General features: G+C 38.7%; 1 protein-coding gene across 4 annotated transcripts in view; it reads left to right on the top strand.

Annotated features, from left to right (window-relative positions):
* Positions 1–17,460, top strand: part of ksr1b (kinase suppressor of ras 1b) — a 62,757-nt gene that overhangs the window by 15,695 nt on the left and 29,602 nt on the right. For 3 of the 4 annotated variants that reach the window (XM_087841638.1, XM_035911375.2, XM_087841641.1), the window contains one exon: positions 3,464–3,604. In XM_087841638.1, coding sequence (XP_087697764.1) covers positions 3,464–3,604 — 141 coding nt within the window. Of the gene's footprint in view, positions 1–3,463; positions 3,605–10,436; positions 10,677–17,460 lie in introns of those variants that run through there. The other variant, XM_087841652.1, reaches the window with a different exon arrangement.

Below are 17,460 nucleotides of genomic sequence, written 5' to 3'. Positions count from 1 at the left end.
CACAGTTAATATAGTGGAACAATTTAGCCACAGTAAGGCTCTTCTCTGTGGCTGAATAGGGTAGTCTGTAAAGTGTTGATTAGAGTTCGGAAAGCCCCATGTGGTTTCCCAACTGCAGTCTCTTGCTTTCTCTTTTGTCATTTTTCTGTTTCCTCTTAGAAGTTTTCCTCCTCCTTCTGACCTTTTTGTACCTTTTCTTTTATCTTGTCTGAACAGATTCGTTTGCACACCCCCCTCTTTTTTTGTGTATCTTTTCAGATGAATATTGTCACCACATAGATGATTTATCCTAGAACAATGTAGGTGTATTAGATCTGTTGACGTAAAATGATTAGACTTTAGATTAATGCTAGGTTTTCTTCTTCTGCTCAGATGCAGATTCTGCAACATTTTTTCAGCAGTACATTTTGACTTTTTTTCGCAAAATAATATTTTGACTTTTTTTCTCAAGTAAATGAGAAATTTAGATGTTATCTCAGAATTTCGACTTCATCTCTAAGATGAGCGATATATGTTTTTTTTAATGTGGCCTCTAATATGCCAGGATGCAGGTAATCAGCTTGTGCCACTGGAAATGTACTATTTAAGCCCAATTTTCTCTTATAGTGGTTTTAGCTTGTTTATAATCTGAATTGGGTGTTTTTCATGGGATTCCTGTCAATTAAGCACAGTAATAAAGGGGTCAGTAAACTGTTTGCTAATAGTTTTGGAACCACGAAGGTGGGATCTTATAAGTCCTGCTGGAAAACAATGTCAGCATTTTGATGTCAGTAGGTGTTAAAGTCCTCTAAAATCTTCTACAAGTTAGATGACAAACTGTAGAAACATCGCACTGGACTTCAAACGTTTTGGATTTTTTGCCTTTGTACCACCTCTGCGTGTTTTTTGTAGACCTTGTGTCACATAATCACCTGCTTCTCCTGTAGGTAATACTTGATCGGTGCATCAAATGGTGCATCAAACTCTCCCTTTTATTTGGGCCTGCAGCAGACAGTACCTTTTCCTGTTTTGTATTTCTACTATTTGTCACTCTTTGTGTTTTTCTTGCTTAGTATAATAAAACTAGCTTTTTGCTCGCTTCATTGATTGCTATTATATTTTGTGTCTGTTGCTTCATTTGTAGCAACATTTAAGGGTTAGGGTAAGCGTCCAAAGAGGTGTTTCTTCCAATGGAACAGTGCTGGTGGGCATCATCAGCTGTGTGCCAGTGATGTCAGAGACATCAGTTACTTCACACTCAGTTTAACAGTTGATATGACCGTTAAAGAGCAGATGTCTGGTGTGGACCACTAGTCAGGGGGATTTCCTCAGGCTGGTCTGTGTCATTTCTTACTACTGCTTTACATGTACGTTACTTGACATTTATGGTTGATATGATACACAGGTCTAAATTTAAAATATGTCCTACCTGCCCTTTAGCTACTGCTTATTTTAATTTAATTAAAATGAGTACCCAAGCTATTAGGTGTAGTTACAAAGGAATATGAAATATTCCATATTTCTTTGTAAGGAAGGAATATTCCACTTCTTTGCTTTAATAAAATCCTGGTTTGCTTTGGCTGTATGTTCTGGGTCATTGTCCAGCTGTATTATGAAATACGCCCAATTAATTTGTCTGCATTTAGCTGGATTTGAGCAGACAGTATGTGTCTGAACACCAACCTGAATTCATTTGGATGTTTCTGTCCTGTGTTACATCATCAGTAAACACAAGTTTATTTATGGGGGCTGGGAGGAGCACCAAGTGCTACGCTCAAGCCAGCACCAAGCTCAAGCCATCTGTGTTTTACAGATGATGTGGTATGCTTTGGATCATGAGCTGTTCCACACCTTCAACATGCTTTTTTCTTGCCATCATTCTGGTTGAGGTTGATTTTGGTTTAATCTGTCCAAAGAATGTTTTTCCAGATCTGTGCTGGCTTTTTTAGATGTTGCTTTTTTTTGTTTGTTTGTTTGTTTTGTAAGCGAAGTCAGTCTAACCTTTCTATTCTTGAGGTGAACCCTTTGTATTTACTTTTATGCAGTCTTTCCTTTTTGGTTGACTTGGATATTGATAAGCCTACCCCTTCTGTGATCATCCACTGGTGTTGTCTTTTTGTGTTGCTGAGTTTACCAGTGCTTTCTTTCTTTCTTTCTTTCTTTCTTTCTTTCTTTCTTTCTTTCTTCTTATTCTTTCTAAGGATGTACTAAACTGTAGATTTTGCCATTTCTAATAGTGTAACAATTTCTCAGATGTGTTTTCTGTTTTTGCAGCTTAAGGGTGACTCGTTTCACCTGCATGGAGAGCTCCTTTAAATGCATGTTGTCTGTTCACAGCAAAATCTTCCAAGTGCATACACAACACCTCAAATCAACTCCAGGCCTTTTATCTGCTTAACTGATAATAACATAATGAAGGAATTGCCCACACGTGCCCATGAAATTGCCTTTGAGTCAGCTGTCCAATTACATTTGGTGCCTTTAAAAAGAGGGTGACACATGTTAAGGAGCTGAAACTCCTAAAAACCCTTCATCCAATTTAAATGTGGATACAATTAAATGAAAGCTGAGAGTCTACACATTATGTCAGTGTGAATTATCTAGCTGTAATTGGAATATGTTTTCAGTAAACAGGTTTAAAAAACCCCAAAAACAACAACACTTAGGTCATATATATTTGGACACTGACACAACTGTACATTAACCTCCTTAGACCCGAACTCTTTCATGGCATGCATTTTAATTTCTCTTTGCTATTTGGGCTGGTTGGGACCTGATGAATGTAAAAACAAGGATTACCTGAGTTTTATTTTTTACCTGATTTTTGTTTCTGAGAAAAATGAGATCCACATATGAGGACATTTGTTTTAAATTTCGATAGAACAGTGGCAGGATAAGTGGATATTAGGCCCTTGTAGAGCAAAATTTAGTATTTTGGTCTAGACAACCCAAAATGTGACGTCCACATATGTGGACACCAGGTCCTAGGAGGTTAAAGTTGTTCCATTATACTTGTTGTAAAGGCTCACCTTTCAGCACATTCACTTCACCAGATGCACCTTGTTTCTTTTCCTCACCTTTGATTGGGTGTGGTGCTTGGCCTTAATTGCACTCACCTACCCCTCACTCTTTCTTCACTCCCACATGGGGCGGCAGCTGAGGTGAGTTTTTCTTTGAGTCTCCTGAGTTCATGTATCATTTTGAATTGCTTAAATCATACTTCATGTCCTTATAGAGATAGCACTTCATGTGTGTCTTTCCTTTACCCGTTATCCAATAAAAAGACAAAACCTGCAAATGATTGATGACTGCTTATTCTCATTCTAATTGGATGAGCCCATGATGATGACTACTTAAACCCTGAACCTTCCTTCCTCCAAAACAATACTGCTTATGTCACTGGAGCACAATCCTTATCAGACTTTATCCTCTTCTTTATGTGCCTTAGTGAGTGAAACATTGTATTTGTTGCCTTCCACTATAGGTGAAGCTGACCAAGTACATGTGGACACAGCTACAGCTGAGGCAGAGGATACCAGAAGGAGAAAGACCTGAAGCTCTCGCTCAATACCCAAGACTGGAGGACTGGCTCCTCACAGCTGACCTCACGCCACAGTTCATACAGGTCTGTATGTGTACTTTTATTTATTTATTTTTTTGACCTGACTATATTTGTGGAACACAATTTGTCTTGTATATGGAAAAACACACATTATTATTACACATTATTTATCTACTAGTGCACATCTTATTATACACAATTCAAGGCCTTTTTCACCTTGCATTACATTTCTAGGGTCAATCCATCTCAAATCATTACATTTTCTTGGTCCCGTCACTGATTTGCCTGTAAATTTTTTTGGTTTAAAATTTGGACATATATAATGATTGCTGTGAAATTTTAGCCTCCTATATGAAATACTTTGAACAATGGGCCTTTCATCTACTTTCATGCTTTTTTTCATCTATTGAACTCAACAAAGTTGAAAGTTTGAAATTTTTCAAAATTGAACCTGGATCTGGAATTTGGGACAGATACACTAAATGCTTGTGTATTGACTAATTAAAATATATGTTAAAAAGCCGTAATCTAATATTCCATATTTAAACACTAATAGAAAAATTTACATTGCAATAGATATCCAAGGACAATTTCTGAATGGTATACTAGCTGTATTTCACAGTAATGGAAAATAAAATATATAAAATATTTTTATATGCTGTTTTATTTTAAACTTCCATATAGGGCTGGGCTATATGAGGAAAATCTAATATCACAATATTTTTTGGCTATATCATGATACACGATACATATTACGATATGTTAAAATAATTATTTATCTTCAATCATATAGTGCTTAAAATGGATTGGTATACTCAATCAAATCAAAAATTCAATATTTTTTTCCTACTTTGAATACAAAAAATCTGAATTAATTGAAATGTTTCATTTTAACCATTTTTTAACCATCAGTTGCACACAGAGGTTTTTCACAATGACAGTACTGTCACAGTATGTCTCAAATTACAGAAACAAAAGAACTATTTCTAGAATTATTTCATGTTTTCTTTGGTGTGTGGGGAGAGGTTGATATGCAGACTTTAAAACATTCTTCATTTTACAGTGGATGACTTTTCAGCTGTTGGGATAAATTTGTGGTACCTATACCTTTAGTGGCAGTAGTATTACAGCATGTTTTGCAAATTACCACATTTTGTTTGTCGTCCTCTTTGTGAAATCCAAATTACAGCGAGTCTCATTCCCTCGCTCATCTGAAACTCCCACTGTCTACATATTTTTCCCTATCTGGTAGTATATAAACATGCATGCCAGGTAGAAATATTTCCAGTTGGGAGAGGATTAATGATGCATTCACAGCATGTGGGAGAAAAAAAACTGATAGACAGCTTAATAGTGTCATTGAAATTTATAGTGGATGGTTACGATAAAACCATTTTAACCAGCATATGTCAAAAAGGTTGTGATACATTGAGTATATTTGATATATCACCCACCCCTACTTCCATACCTACAACGTGGGTGTCACAAATGAAAAATATCCATACATTTCACAAAATCTATTTCTTAGCTGTAGACTAATTCGAGTACCATCTGGAAACTCCAGAATTTTGTTCTGCCTACTGATATTTTTACCCCTCCGCCACAAAAGATTGATGTGTTATTGGGGTATTACCCAATAACACTATTGAAAAACATAGAGAATTTATGTTCATTTCACAGCTAGCTGCTAGGCCATATGACCAATGTTCCCTCTAATTTCTCATGTGTCTGAGCAAACACACAAACTCCCTGAGCGTCCCTTGGACCACTGTGAGCGACAGCAGACGTGTGCACTGTGGTCACGCCAGCATTGAATCCATCCAAGTTACATTTTTATTAAAGTAATCAAATTACAGCATTTACATTTATGTTAGACTACTTTTAATTAACCGCTTTAGCCCACTTACAATGAAAATTTAAATCTTGTTCATGACCTGTGTATTATGTTAACACTATTGGAAGTAAAAATAACTTGAACTCCAATTTTGAAAACACAACTTTATTTTCTTTTTCTTTTTTTTTTAAAATAAAGCTCTGACTTGTATTATGAGTCTGTGGTCTGTGGTCTGGGAGAGAGTCCTGTAACTCTCTGTCTGCAAAATACAGTATATAATGACCAATGTTGGGCAATTAATTATATAGTTACTTCTTCAAAAAAGTAACTCAGTTTTGCAAACATGTTTTTTGCAGCTGTTTACCTAGAAATGCAGCCAAGAGGTTTTTTTAAATAAACATTTCAAACTATTTACAGAACAAGCAGGTGTTTCTGCATCAAATTTGATGCCACACAAATTATTTGTGCCACTCCAAAAAAACGATTTCTGTCCACTATGAGATAAATGAGAACAACAGCCTGATACCTGCAGGCCTGACAACAGGAGATGTATCACTGCTGTAACTCCTGTAACATTCAGCAGTCGCCTCATTGTTCTGACACACACAACAAAACTATTGACTACAACAAGGGCGTAGATTTGGCATGGACGGAAGGGACGTGTCCCCACCAATATTCAGCTATTATTGAATTGTCTTCACCAATAATTTGATCTCTTCAAGTAAAGAAAAACAAAACCGATAGAAAGAAAAAAAATAATAAAATGTGTCCTTCATAATAACGTTACAGGCTATGCTAGGCTTTGGCCCACATCAGTCTAAAATTGTATGTAACCACGAATAACTTGTTTTGGAAACTAACTGCACAACGTGCAGCACTATTAGTTCTCTCAGTCTCAGAGCAGCATTTCTAATTTTGATTGAAACTGTCAGAGAAAACGGCAGCCTCGAGCGAGCCAGGATATTAGTTTACAGAGGCTGTTAAAATTATATGTCTAACGTTAAAATGTTGGTCACACAATAATTTCATCCTAATGGCACTGACATATTCATAGGGTTAAGTTTTGAGACAAAATATCATGAGGTAGTTAAAAATGCACTCACCCTACAAACATTACTGATGAGTCAAGATCTGCACAAAGTGACAGAAACACTGAAGCAGCTCCACATTTTATTCTTATTGTCATGTTTGTCCTGTTTGTCAGGTGACAGAAGAACCAACACAAAGCTCAGAGAGTGATGGTGACACAAGATCACAGGTGGAATTGGATGATGACTTGGTTGTGCACATATGTGACTGCATGTATTTTGTAATTTAACATTATATAATTCACATATAAAAAAGATGAATTGTAATTTTAAATGGTTTAAAAGCATATAGAATAGCATATGTAGGCAAGTATATTTCTCCTTTTTTTTTATATATATATATATCAAGAAGCAAAGTCAAAAAGGGAAAAACAAAAAGAAACAGGGCAGAGTTTGGTGGTTGAATCATCCGTCCCCACCAATGCCAAAACCAAATCTACGCCCTTGGACTACACTACACACTAATAACACAAGATTTGCTCTAAACGTTGTAAATCTCAAACCACCGCCGTCACTCCAAAACTTTCCCCCTTCCTAAACATCTAAATGCCATGTTGCCATATCATTTTTTGATTGGTCGACATGGTACATTTTTCCACCAATAGGAAAGGGTGGAGTTTTTTTGGTTTTGTTTTTGCTCACAGGCGGAGAGCTCTTTCAAGCGTTTTCCTTATAAAACGCCGTTTTTACTGTTTCTTCCCACAGTAAATATAAACAACGATAATATTCAGGTATAAAACTAACATTGCAGATATTTTTATCATAACTCTGGTTTTACGCGACCGATCAACACAATTTAAAAACTGGTATAAAGTCCACACTTTTTCCGTCAATTGTTCCGTCTGTCCTGCTCACATCTCCAATGGTTGTACACGTTGTCATTAACGTGGTTTCACTCCACATCATCCACGCCGCTTTGCTAGCTAAAACACCGGTGTCGCACATAAGGACGCTGTCAACCACGTTGATTAGCTGCGTATATAAGAATGTGAATCGCATTATTGGCTGGACTATGGGATAAGGTGGCATCGTTCTAATCCCATATGGGAACCGCCAGTCACTTACTGACTAACACTGCAAAACAGAATTGTTAAAGTTTTAATTTTAATTGCAATTCAGGTTAGATTTTTTTTTTGTGCTCAACGCAGATTTTCTGTGCACAGAGACCGTGCCAGCAGTACGCAATTGCGCATGCGCGCAGCTTAGAGGGAACATTGCATATGACCTTTGCGCATTTATAGTACCTTGCCACATTGAATATAAAGCATAAGTGGCAACGGGATGTTTTTTATCTCAAATTTGGGTATCTGATAGTTGGTTTGGATCAGTTCTGATCACATTCATTCCATAAATGAACAGCTTAGGCCACCTCCTACAAAGGGTCTTGGTGTGGTTGTTTTGGTCCACACCCGAGTGCGTCAAGGGGAAAAACGAAGCAGAGGTTGATTTAAACTAGGAATGGCTGGTGACTAATTTCCAAGTCGACTAAACTAGAGAAAAAAAAACATCTGAGTAGTCTCAAACTAAGAAACAGTCAGATATTAAGTTAAATTTAAACTATTTCATAGATAATGTCAGAAAACCAAAAAAAGGCATTTTCTTCAATAATGAATCATGCCGGTTATGTGGGGCACCTCGGGTCGTGCATTATGAACGCAACAGGTTATACTCCAAACAGACAACAAAAAACTTGCCACTTAAACCGATGTTAAATATGATATGAAAGCATGTTACTTCAATAACTAATAACTAATATATTCTGACTAAAAAGTGTGGCGCATTGTACAGTGCATTATAAATCATGCACATTGTGTATGTTATTCGAAAATTCATGACAGCCACGTTAATAAAAGTTAAAATCTAAAATAACAATATCTAGCTATATTTTTTTTTCTGCTTATCTGAAATTGAGTCATGAGTCAGCAGCCGAAGCATGTAATCGCTCAAGCGTGTCCAGAGTGTAGCCTGCACTTCTCCCGGTAGGATGTACCCTGGCTGGAACACCTTACTTTGGAGGTGACCACCTCAACTGGCTCCTTTCAATATGGAGTAGTGACTCTACTCTGAGTGCCTCCCAAATGGCTGAACTCCTCACCTTATTGCTAAGGAAAAGCCCATTCACCCTTCAGAGAAAGCTCATTTCTGTCCATGATCTTGTTCTAGGGTTAACTAAAAGATCAAATTCTAATTTTATTTGTCACATACACATTACAACATGTAGTGAAATGCTTGTGTCCAAGCTGTGGACAGGCTGCAGATGTAGCTGCGCCATTCCAGGCTTAGTTCAAGGCAACGTAGGATTTTGAAATTGATACCATAGGTGGTAAATGGACATATTCATATGTAGCAAAGTGCTCTGTACAACATGCCCCATTCATTTATATCAATTCATACAAGCACTCATTTCTACCTATTCCCTCTGGGTACTTCCTCTCATAGTCCAAAGACACAGTCAGGTCCATAAATATTTGTACAGAGACAACCCTTTTTCTAATATTGGTTCTGTGCATCACCACTGTCAATTTTAAATGAAACAACTTGAAGTTGAAGTGCAGACTTTCAGCTTTAATCCAGTGGGTTTAAAAAAAAGCTTGCATAAAAATGTGACGAACTAAAGCATTTTTTAACACAATCCCTTTCTTTCAGGGGCTCTAAAGTAATTGGACAAATTAAATAACTGAAAACAAAATGTTCATTTCTAATACTTGTTTGAAAACCCTTTGCTGGCAATGGTGCCTGAAGTCTTGATTTCATGGACATCACCAGATGTTGGGTTTCCTGTTTTTAATGTGCTGCCAGGCTTTTACTGCAGCGGCTTCAGTTGCTGTTTCTTTGTGGGCCTTTCTGTCCAAAGTTTAGTCTTCAATAAGTGAAATAAATGTCAGTGTTTTACAGATGATGTGGTTTTCTGGCGACACATATGTGTAACTGAGATGGAGATAGGTGTAAGGGCCCCAGTGCACAGATCTCTTCATACGCCAACAATGACATTGTCACTGTCAACCAATTTAAAGCGAATGGTCCAAAACAATGAACAAGAGAGGTGAAGAAGAGATTGATTTGTGAGAAACGGATAGTGGGAAGATTGAAAGGGAAGGTTCACAAGATGGCACTGAGACCTGATATGATGTATGGCTTGGACATGGTAGCAATTACAAAAAGATATAAGGTGGAGCTGGATGTGAAGTTGATGATGTTCAGATTTTCACTGGGAGTGACCAGGATGTACAAGATTAGAAATGAATATAAGAAGGGAAATGTTTATAAAAACGAGGGGACTGCTCAAGTTGAGAGGTTTGGAGCCAAAGTTAGACAGACAAGGCTGAACTGTTTGGACATGTATACAGCAGGGACAGTCGACATATTGGACAAGGGATGTTGAATATGGAGCTACCAACCAAGAGGAAAAGAGGAAGACCACAGAGAAGGTTCATGGATGTAGTGAAGGAGGCTATGCAAAGGGTTGATGTGACAGAGAAAGATGCTTGGGATAGGGTGAGATGGAGGCTAATGATACATTGCGGTGACTCCTAAAGGTAGCAAGATTTCCTAACATGATGTTATTCTATGTCAGAGATATGTGTGGGTTTTTCTTTGCTATTGGATATGCTACAAAGACAAAAGTATTTCCTAACATTTCACATTTTTTTGCTATTTTAGTTTAGTCAGATGTATAACTGTCATTCACAGTTTAGCTTGACGTCATTATACTGAATATGTTTTATTTTTCTGATGTACTGTTCCAGGTGTCTAAGCAGAATGGTAAGGTTTTATAGTTAGTAAGTATGTCGTACTTTGGCTGGACAGAGTTTTGCAGTGTTTTCAAGAGCACCAGCCATACTGCTGTGTGATGAGCACACACTCAAACTAGAATGTGTTGAGTCAGCTGCTTTGTAAGCCTCTGTCCCTCCCCAGTGAGCTATTTATACACACCCAAACTAGCCACAGCCACATACCAACACACACACAGTGATTCAAGGATATACACATGTTGAAAGCACTTTGTAAACAAAAGTGCACACAAACAGTGAAGGTAGTGTTCAAACCTCAGGGTGACTCAGTTTTGTTTTTTTCCCCTGACATTGGCTTGAGGAGGAAGTGACAGGTGGACAAGGAAGCGCTAAGGAGCTAATAGCAGGAGGCGATCGGGCTGACAGTCAGCCCGCATGGAAGGCGCTGCATAGCAAACTGGAATCATATGTAGCACACTGAGGTAGGACAAGACGCCAGCGTATACAGGCGGTTTAACATTTCTTTAATGCATACTTTTGGATTAAGATCGTTCAGATTAAAAGCTCAGAGAGAGTACCATATTGTTTCACTGGAAAAGGTGATTTGATTTTTGGTATTTGGTGCATCCTCCACATAGAGAAAAAGGAGAAGGAGACTTGTTGTGGAAGTTGTGGAATAAGGAAGTAAAGGAAAGTATTTAAACGAAGGGGTTAGCAAAGAATAGTCAGGGAGTTAAAGAAAGTAGACAGTAGTGCTGGATTGCCAGGCATACAGCAAAGAAAGAGATGGCTTGTAGTGAATGTGAGACTGAATACTAAGGAATGAGAAGGGGACTTGTATCATTTGGCTAGGCAGAAAGATTGAGCTATTAAGGAAATGGAAATGAAAATGTGCTACAAATGAAAGAGTGGGAGTACCTCTATTGAAAAGATAGCAGTAGTACTTTGAGGAACTGATGAATGTAGAAATGGAAAGACTGAGCAAAAATGAATGAAAGTTGATAGAAGCAAGACAGAATATATGTGTGTGAATGAGAAGGAGGGTGGAAAAGTGAACTTGCATGGAGTAGAGATAGTGCAGGTGAGAAATAAATGGATAAAAAGTTCATCCATATTTTCTTACACATTTCTAAATAAGGGGGAGAGTTGCCCATCTCATATGTATATATACTAAGGGTGCAACAATACTCGTATCGATATTGAACCGTTCGATACAGTGCTTTCGGTTCGGTACGCATATGTATCGAACAATACAAAATTTTTAATTTATTTTATCAACTTTTCTTCTGACGATGCTGTCTGTGTTGAGCGCTCAGTGGATCTGCGCTCGACAGTGCAGCCTAGGCGGACTAGTCGAACACAGATTCACTGAGCGCAGGGCAAGCTAGCGAGACAGAAGTTAAGCTTTAAGCTTTAAGCTCTCGTTGCAACATGGCAAATTGAACCTCCCCCACCCTCATTCAGATCTGGCCTTTGGAACTATTGTGGTTTTCATGTGACGTATGACCCTGAAGGTAAGCGCGTCATGGACAAAGTAAAACAGTATGTTGGATGTGCCACGCAATGCTCAATTACATTGGTGGGAACTAGTGCGTTAACGCAGTTAGCTCGTTAACGTGTTGACGCCGTCCAGCCCCACGCACGGGGCGATCCGTGGTAGCTCGTTTACGGAGATTTGCCGTGTTGTGGCGTTAACGTCATTTCAACGAGATTAACGCTGACAGCACTAGTGGGGACACAACGAATATGACTGCACATTTACACCGACATCATCCTAGTGCAAAGACAAGTGGAAGCAGACAAAAACAACAAGCACGCATGCTACAAACTTTACCAGAGTCATTTAGACAGCCGTTAGCACATGATTCTCCTTATGGGGACCTGATATGTTTAATATGCTGCTGAGAATATAGCCCAGAAGAAGCGTATAGTATAGCTTTTATTTTGGAAAGAGCCATTTCTCTGTAATAAACTCTCTTTTCCAAAGATGAGTGATTCCTCAATCAGATAGATTTAATTTTTTTATTACTTTGTTGTTTCAGCAACATTAAATTTAAAAACTGTACTTTTGAGTTAAAATATATATTTATAATTTTAATAAATGACAAATTAAAAAAGCATGAACATTTTTTTTGTATCGAAAAAATATCGAACCGTGACACCAAAGTATCGAACCGAACCGAACCGTGAATTTTGTGTATCGTTGCACCCCTAATATATATATATATATATATATATATATATATATATATATATATATATATATATATATATATATATATATATATATATACACACATATATACATACATACACGTTTTCTTCATTTCTTCCAGAAATGAAATGTCTTCACAGGAGGCTAAGGAGTCCTTGGTACTTACAGGCCATACTGCTCACAGATGTTCTTGTATATTATGCCAGCCACTTGGTTACATGTATGCCCTGTGTTGGCATCACTCAGTATATCTACATCTATCACCATGGCCATCTATCGCTGGTGAATTGATGTCTCGTTCACTCCTGGCAGACAGTTTGACGATATCCTTGTGGAAGAGTTGGTTGACGACTGCTTCATTCCGTAGTCGGCATCTGTAGCCAGTCTTGTTGATAATCTCACTGAGGGGCTTCAGGCCTATTCAGAAGAGCAGTGGGGAGAGAGCATCTTCTTGGTAGATCCTGCACTTGACAGTGACTTCTGCCACTTGGCTTGAAGTTTGGCTCTAGTGTTGTTCGCCACATCCCCATTGAGTTCCTGATGACGGCTCTTATGGTCCTGTTGATCTTGTATAGTTCTAGGCATTCCAGGATCCATATGTGGGCTTTCTTCTAGTCGATCTAGGCAGTGCACAGGTTGGTCAGTCTGGTCTTGTAGTCTCGGGCGACTGCTCTATCTACCAGTTGGTGCTGTTTTGCTCCTGCCATTTGTTTTCTGTGCGCATATATATATATATATATATATATATATATATATATATATGGTGATCGGGTACTTATTGTACCTGATCACGGGCAGGGCGTAGGTGTTGATAGCCCGGATCTTGTTCTTACCATTCAGCTGACTCCTCAGGACTTGCCTGACCCTCTGCAGGTACTTGGTGGTTGCAGCTTTCCTAGCGGCCTCTTCATGGTTCCCATTCGCCTGCGGGATCCCCAGGTACTTGTAACTGTCCTCTATGTCTGCAATGTTGCCTTCTGGTAGCTCGATCCCCTCAGTTCTGACTACCTTCCCTCTCTTTGTTATCATCCGACTACACTTCTCCAGCCCGAATATATCCTGTATATCCTGGTGGTGTGGATCAGTGAATCGATGTCTCGTTCACTCTTGGCATACAGCTTGATGTCATCCATGTACAGGAGGTGGCTGACAACTGCTCCGTTCCATAGTCGGTATCTGTACCCAGTCTTGTTAATGATCTCACTGAGGGGGTTCAGGCCTATGCAGATCCCGCACTTGACTTGTGACTTGTGCTATGGGCTTGGAGTTGGCCTCTAGTGTTGTACGCCACATCCCCATTGAGTTCCTGATGAAGGCTCTTAGGGTCCTGTTGATCTTGTACAATTCTAGGCATTCCAGTATCCAGCTGTCCTCTGATCCTCTGCTCTAAAGGAGTGTAGTCTAACCACTATGCTATCCAGCTGCTACAGGTTTTTAATTATTATATTATATTATTTTATTTATTTCTAAATTTTTCATTTCCTTTTAGAAAGGGAGAGGTCCAAGGACACTAGACTTGTCATTTGCAGCGTGCTCTTTGATCTATATGTGAACAAACTGTTAATGAAAAGATTTATAACACACCCACCCATATTTGTGCGCATTTCTCTCTGGGTTTGCATTTTGCATGTGCATTCCTGTCATTTATTACTGTGTAAGAGATAAGCACTGCCCCAAGGGGTATAGCTAGAATCAGGCATGTTCCTACAACACTTACAGGACTATGCCAATTTAGTAAAATGCATGAGGAGGCAGAACTTAGTAAGCTGACAACTTAAAGCTTTTCTGTTGTATTCAGTAATTGGAAAAAATAAGGCTCCTTTACCTGATGAACTATGGAAGTGAACCTCAGCTTTAATAATTCAGCACATAGCATTTTTTTTATTTTATGGTGTACTTACATGCTCACTTTAAACTAAAACAGATCTGTTTTATTAATTGAATAACTGGAAAGGCATTTAGTCCTGTAAGCATTTAACTACCTGTTGTGCTCTAATTTATATTTAATTATTGTACTTTTTATTCTTGTAAATTAAATTAAAGATTTTATCTGTTTTCAGGAACCTTCTACATCAAAGCAAAAGTAAATTATTATCACTTCAAATTACTTGAGCGTACAAGAAAACAGGTCTTATGAAATGATGAATCAAGTTATTATCAATGTGTATAGAGAGGAGTGTCTACAGCCATAAGTAAAAACTGTCATGGTTTGAAACTGTATTCGTAATTGATGGAATTATGAAAACAGTAAACTTCTGTCAGATTTTGATCCACCATATGGAAAGTGTTGGATTGGCAAAGGCCTCATTTTTCTGGCATGACAATGACCCCAAATAGTCTGCTGACACAATAAAAGTGTCATAATTATGCAATTTCTCATGACCATTGATCAACAACCACTGATCAAAGCCCACTGATCAATGGCCATGAGTACCCTTCACAGAAAGTTGGGGAATGGCTGCAATCACAGCATTGTACGATGACGAAAGTCGTACCCTTAGGCCCCCTCCTCGATTCAGAGATGGTCTTTCCCTTTGCCCTTCTTGATGTGATGTGTGATGAGACTTCTGCTTCCCTGGCCGCTGTGTCTGTGGGGATGGTGTTCACTCTGTGTTGTAGCGTCCTGATGACACCCAGTTTGTGCTCCAGTGGATGATGAGAGTCAAACCTTAAATACTGATGCGTAGGTTTCCGGTACACATGAGGTTTTAGATGTCCCCATTACTAATGGAACTCTCACAGTCTAAGAAGGCTAACCTGCCGTTTTTCATATCCTCCCTGGTGAATTTGATGTCTCGGTCCACCAAGTTAATGTGATCCGTGAAATGTGGTACATCCTGAGATTTGATTTTCACCCAGGTGTCCATTATATGTATGGATTATCTGGATTATCTATAGTAATTATAGATTACTTATTTTCTATTTGGATTGGATTGTATGTTGACTTATCGCCCACCCTAATGACAAACAGCATTTGCTTGTCATCAGGTGTTGGCAATGTAACTTATATGTATATCAGAATATTTCAAGAACATTTGTGATAATATTATATATTTGTGAATATATATAGAAAAATAAATGCTGAATTATGATTTATTGATGCTTACTGCTTGAAAGCAATATGTCTTAAAGACATAAAGACTTGGATGGCCACTAACTTTCTGCTTCTTAACTCAGATAAAACTGAGGTCATTGTACTCGGTGCTGAAAAGCTTAGAAATATGGTATCTAACCAGATTCTTACTCTGGATGGCATTACCTTGGCCTCCAGTAACACTGTGAGGAACCTTGGAGTCATTTTTGACCAGGATATGTCCTTCAACGCACATATTAAACAAATATGTAAGACTGCGTTCTTCCATTTGCGCAACATCTCTAAAATTAGAAATATCCTGTCCCAGAGTGACGCTGAAAAACTAGTTCATGCATTTATTACTTCCAGGCTGGACTACTGCAATTCATTATTATCAGGATGTCCAAAAAACTCACTGAAAAGCCTTCAGCTAATCCAAAATGCTGGACCAGGTGACCCTGAATCCTCCCTTAGTTATGCTGCAATAGATGTAGGCTGCCGGGGGATTCCCATGATGCATTGAGTTTTTCCCTTCCAGTCACCTTTCTCACTCAGTATGTGTTAACAGACCTCTCTGTATTGAATCGTATCTGTTATTAACCTCTGTCTCTCTTCCACAGCATGTCTTTTATCCTGTCTTCCTTCTCTCACCCCAACCGGTCGCAGCAGATGGCCGCCCCTCCCTGAGCCTGGTTCTGCCGGAGGTTTCTTCCTGTTAAAAGGGAGTTTTTCCTTCCCACTGTCGCCAAAGTGCTTGCTCATAGGGGGTCATATGATTGTTGGGTTTTTCTCTGTATCTGTGAAGCGCCTTGAGGCGACTTTTGTTGTGATTTGGCGCTATATAAATAAAATTGAATTGAATTGAATTGAATTGAATTCAAAATCCTGCTCCTCACATACAAGGTCTTAAATAATCAGGCCCCATCTTATCTTAATGACCTTGTAGTACCATATCACCCTATTAGAGCACTTCGCTCCCGCTCTGCAGGCCTACTTGTTGTTCCTAGAGTATTTAAAAGTAGAATGGGAGGGAGAGCCTTCAGTTTTCAGGCCCCTCTTCTGTGGAACCAGCTTCCAGTTTGGATTCGGGAGACAGACACTATCTCTACTTTTAAGATTAGGCTTAAAACTTTCCTTTTTGCTAAAGCATATAGTTAGGGCTGGACCAGGTGACCCTGAATCCTCCCTTAGTTATGCTGCAATAGATGTAGGCTGCCGGGGGATTCCCATGATGCATTGAGTTTTTCCTTTCCAGTCACCTTTCTCACTCACTATGTGTTAATAGACCTCTCTGTATTGAATCATATCTGTTATTAATCTCTGTCTCTCTTCCACAGCATGTCTTTATCCTGTCTTCCTTCTCTCACCCCAACCGGTCGCAGCAGATGGCCCCGCCCCTCCCTGAGCCTGGTTCTGCCGGAGGTTTCTTCCTGTTAAAAGGGAGTTTTTCCTTCCCACTGTCGCCAAAGTGCTTGCTCATAGGGGGTCATATGATTGTTGGGCTTTTCTCTGTATCTATGAAGCGCCTTGAGGCGACATTTGTTGTGATTTGGCGCTATATAAATAAAATTGAATTGAATTGAAAGCAACAGCATTTATAAGTAATTGAAGGGCATATTCCACCTTTCTTTTCCAGTGATTGCCATTGATAACACTTTTCCTAATTTGGAGTATGAATATATAGAAACAAGGTCCCAGCAGCATTATAGTGCAATAATAGTGAGACACCATTATATCCAGTGACACAGCATAAATCAATAACTAATACTATGTGACGTAATATTGTCACATAATAAAACTGAAAAATGTTTTCTAACTTTCGTAGTGTGTCTTGTGTCAAACTTTTTGAGTAGCTTCTTAAAGTCCTTTGTTTCCATCATGTAACCACTATTTGTTCTTCCTGTCATATCGAGTGCAGTCAGTGAGTGGGCCAACTGTGGAGCCATTTGTTCATGCTTGGGTCACAATAGCAGCTGCA

This window comes from Neolamprologus brichardi, chromosome 1 (assembly GCF_056152115.1).
Source record: "Neolamprologus brichardi isolate AB-2024 chromosome 1, ASM5615211v1, whole genome shotgun sequence".
Lineage (NCBI taxonomy): Eukaryota > Metazoa > Chordata > Actinopteri > Cichliformes > Cichlidae > Neolamprologus > Neolamprologus brichardi.
Note: the sequence above shows the minus strand (reverse complement) of the source record. Positions and strands in the feature narration are given on the sequence as shown.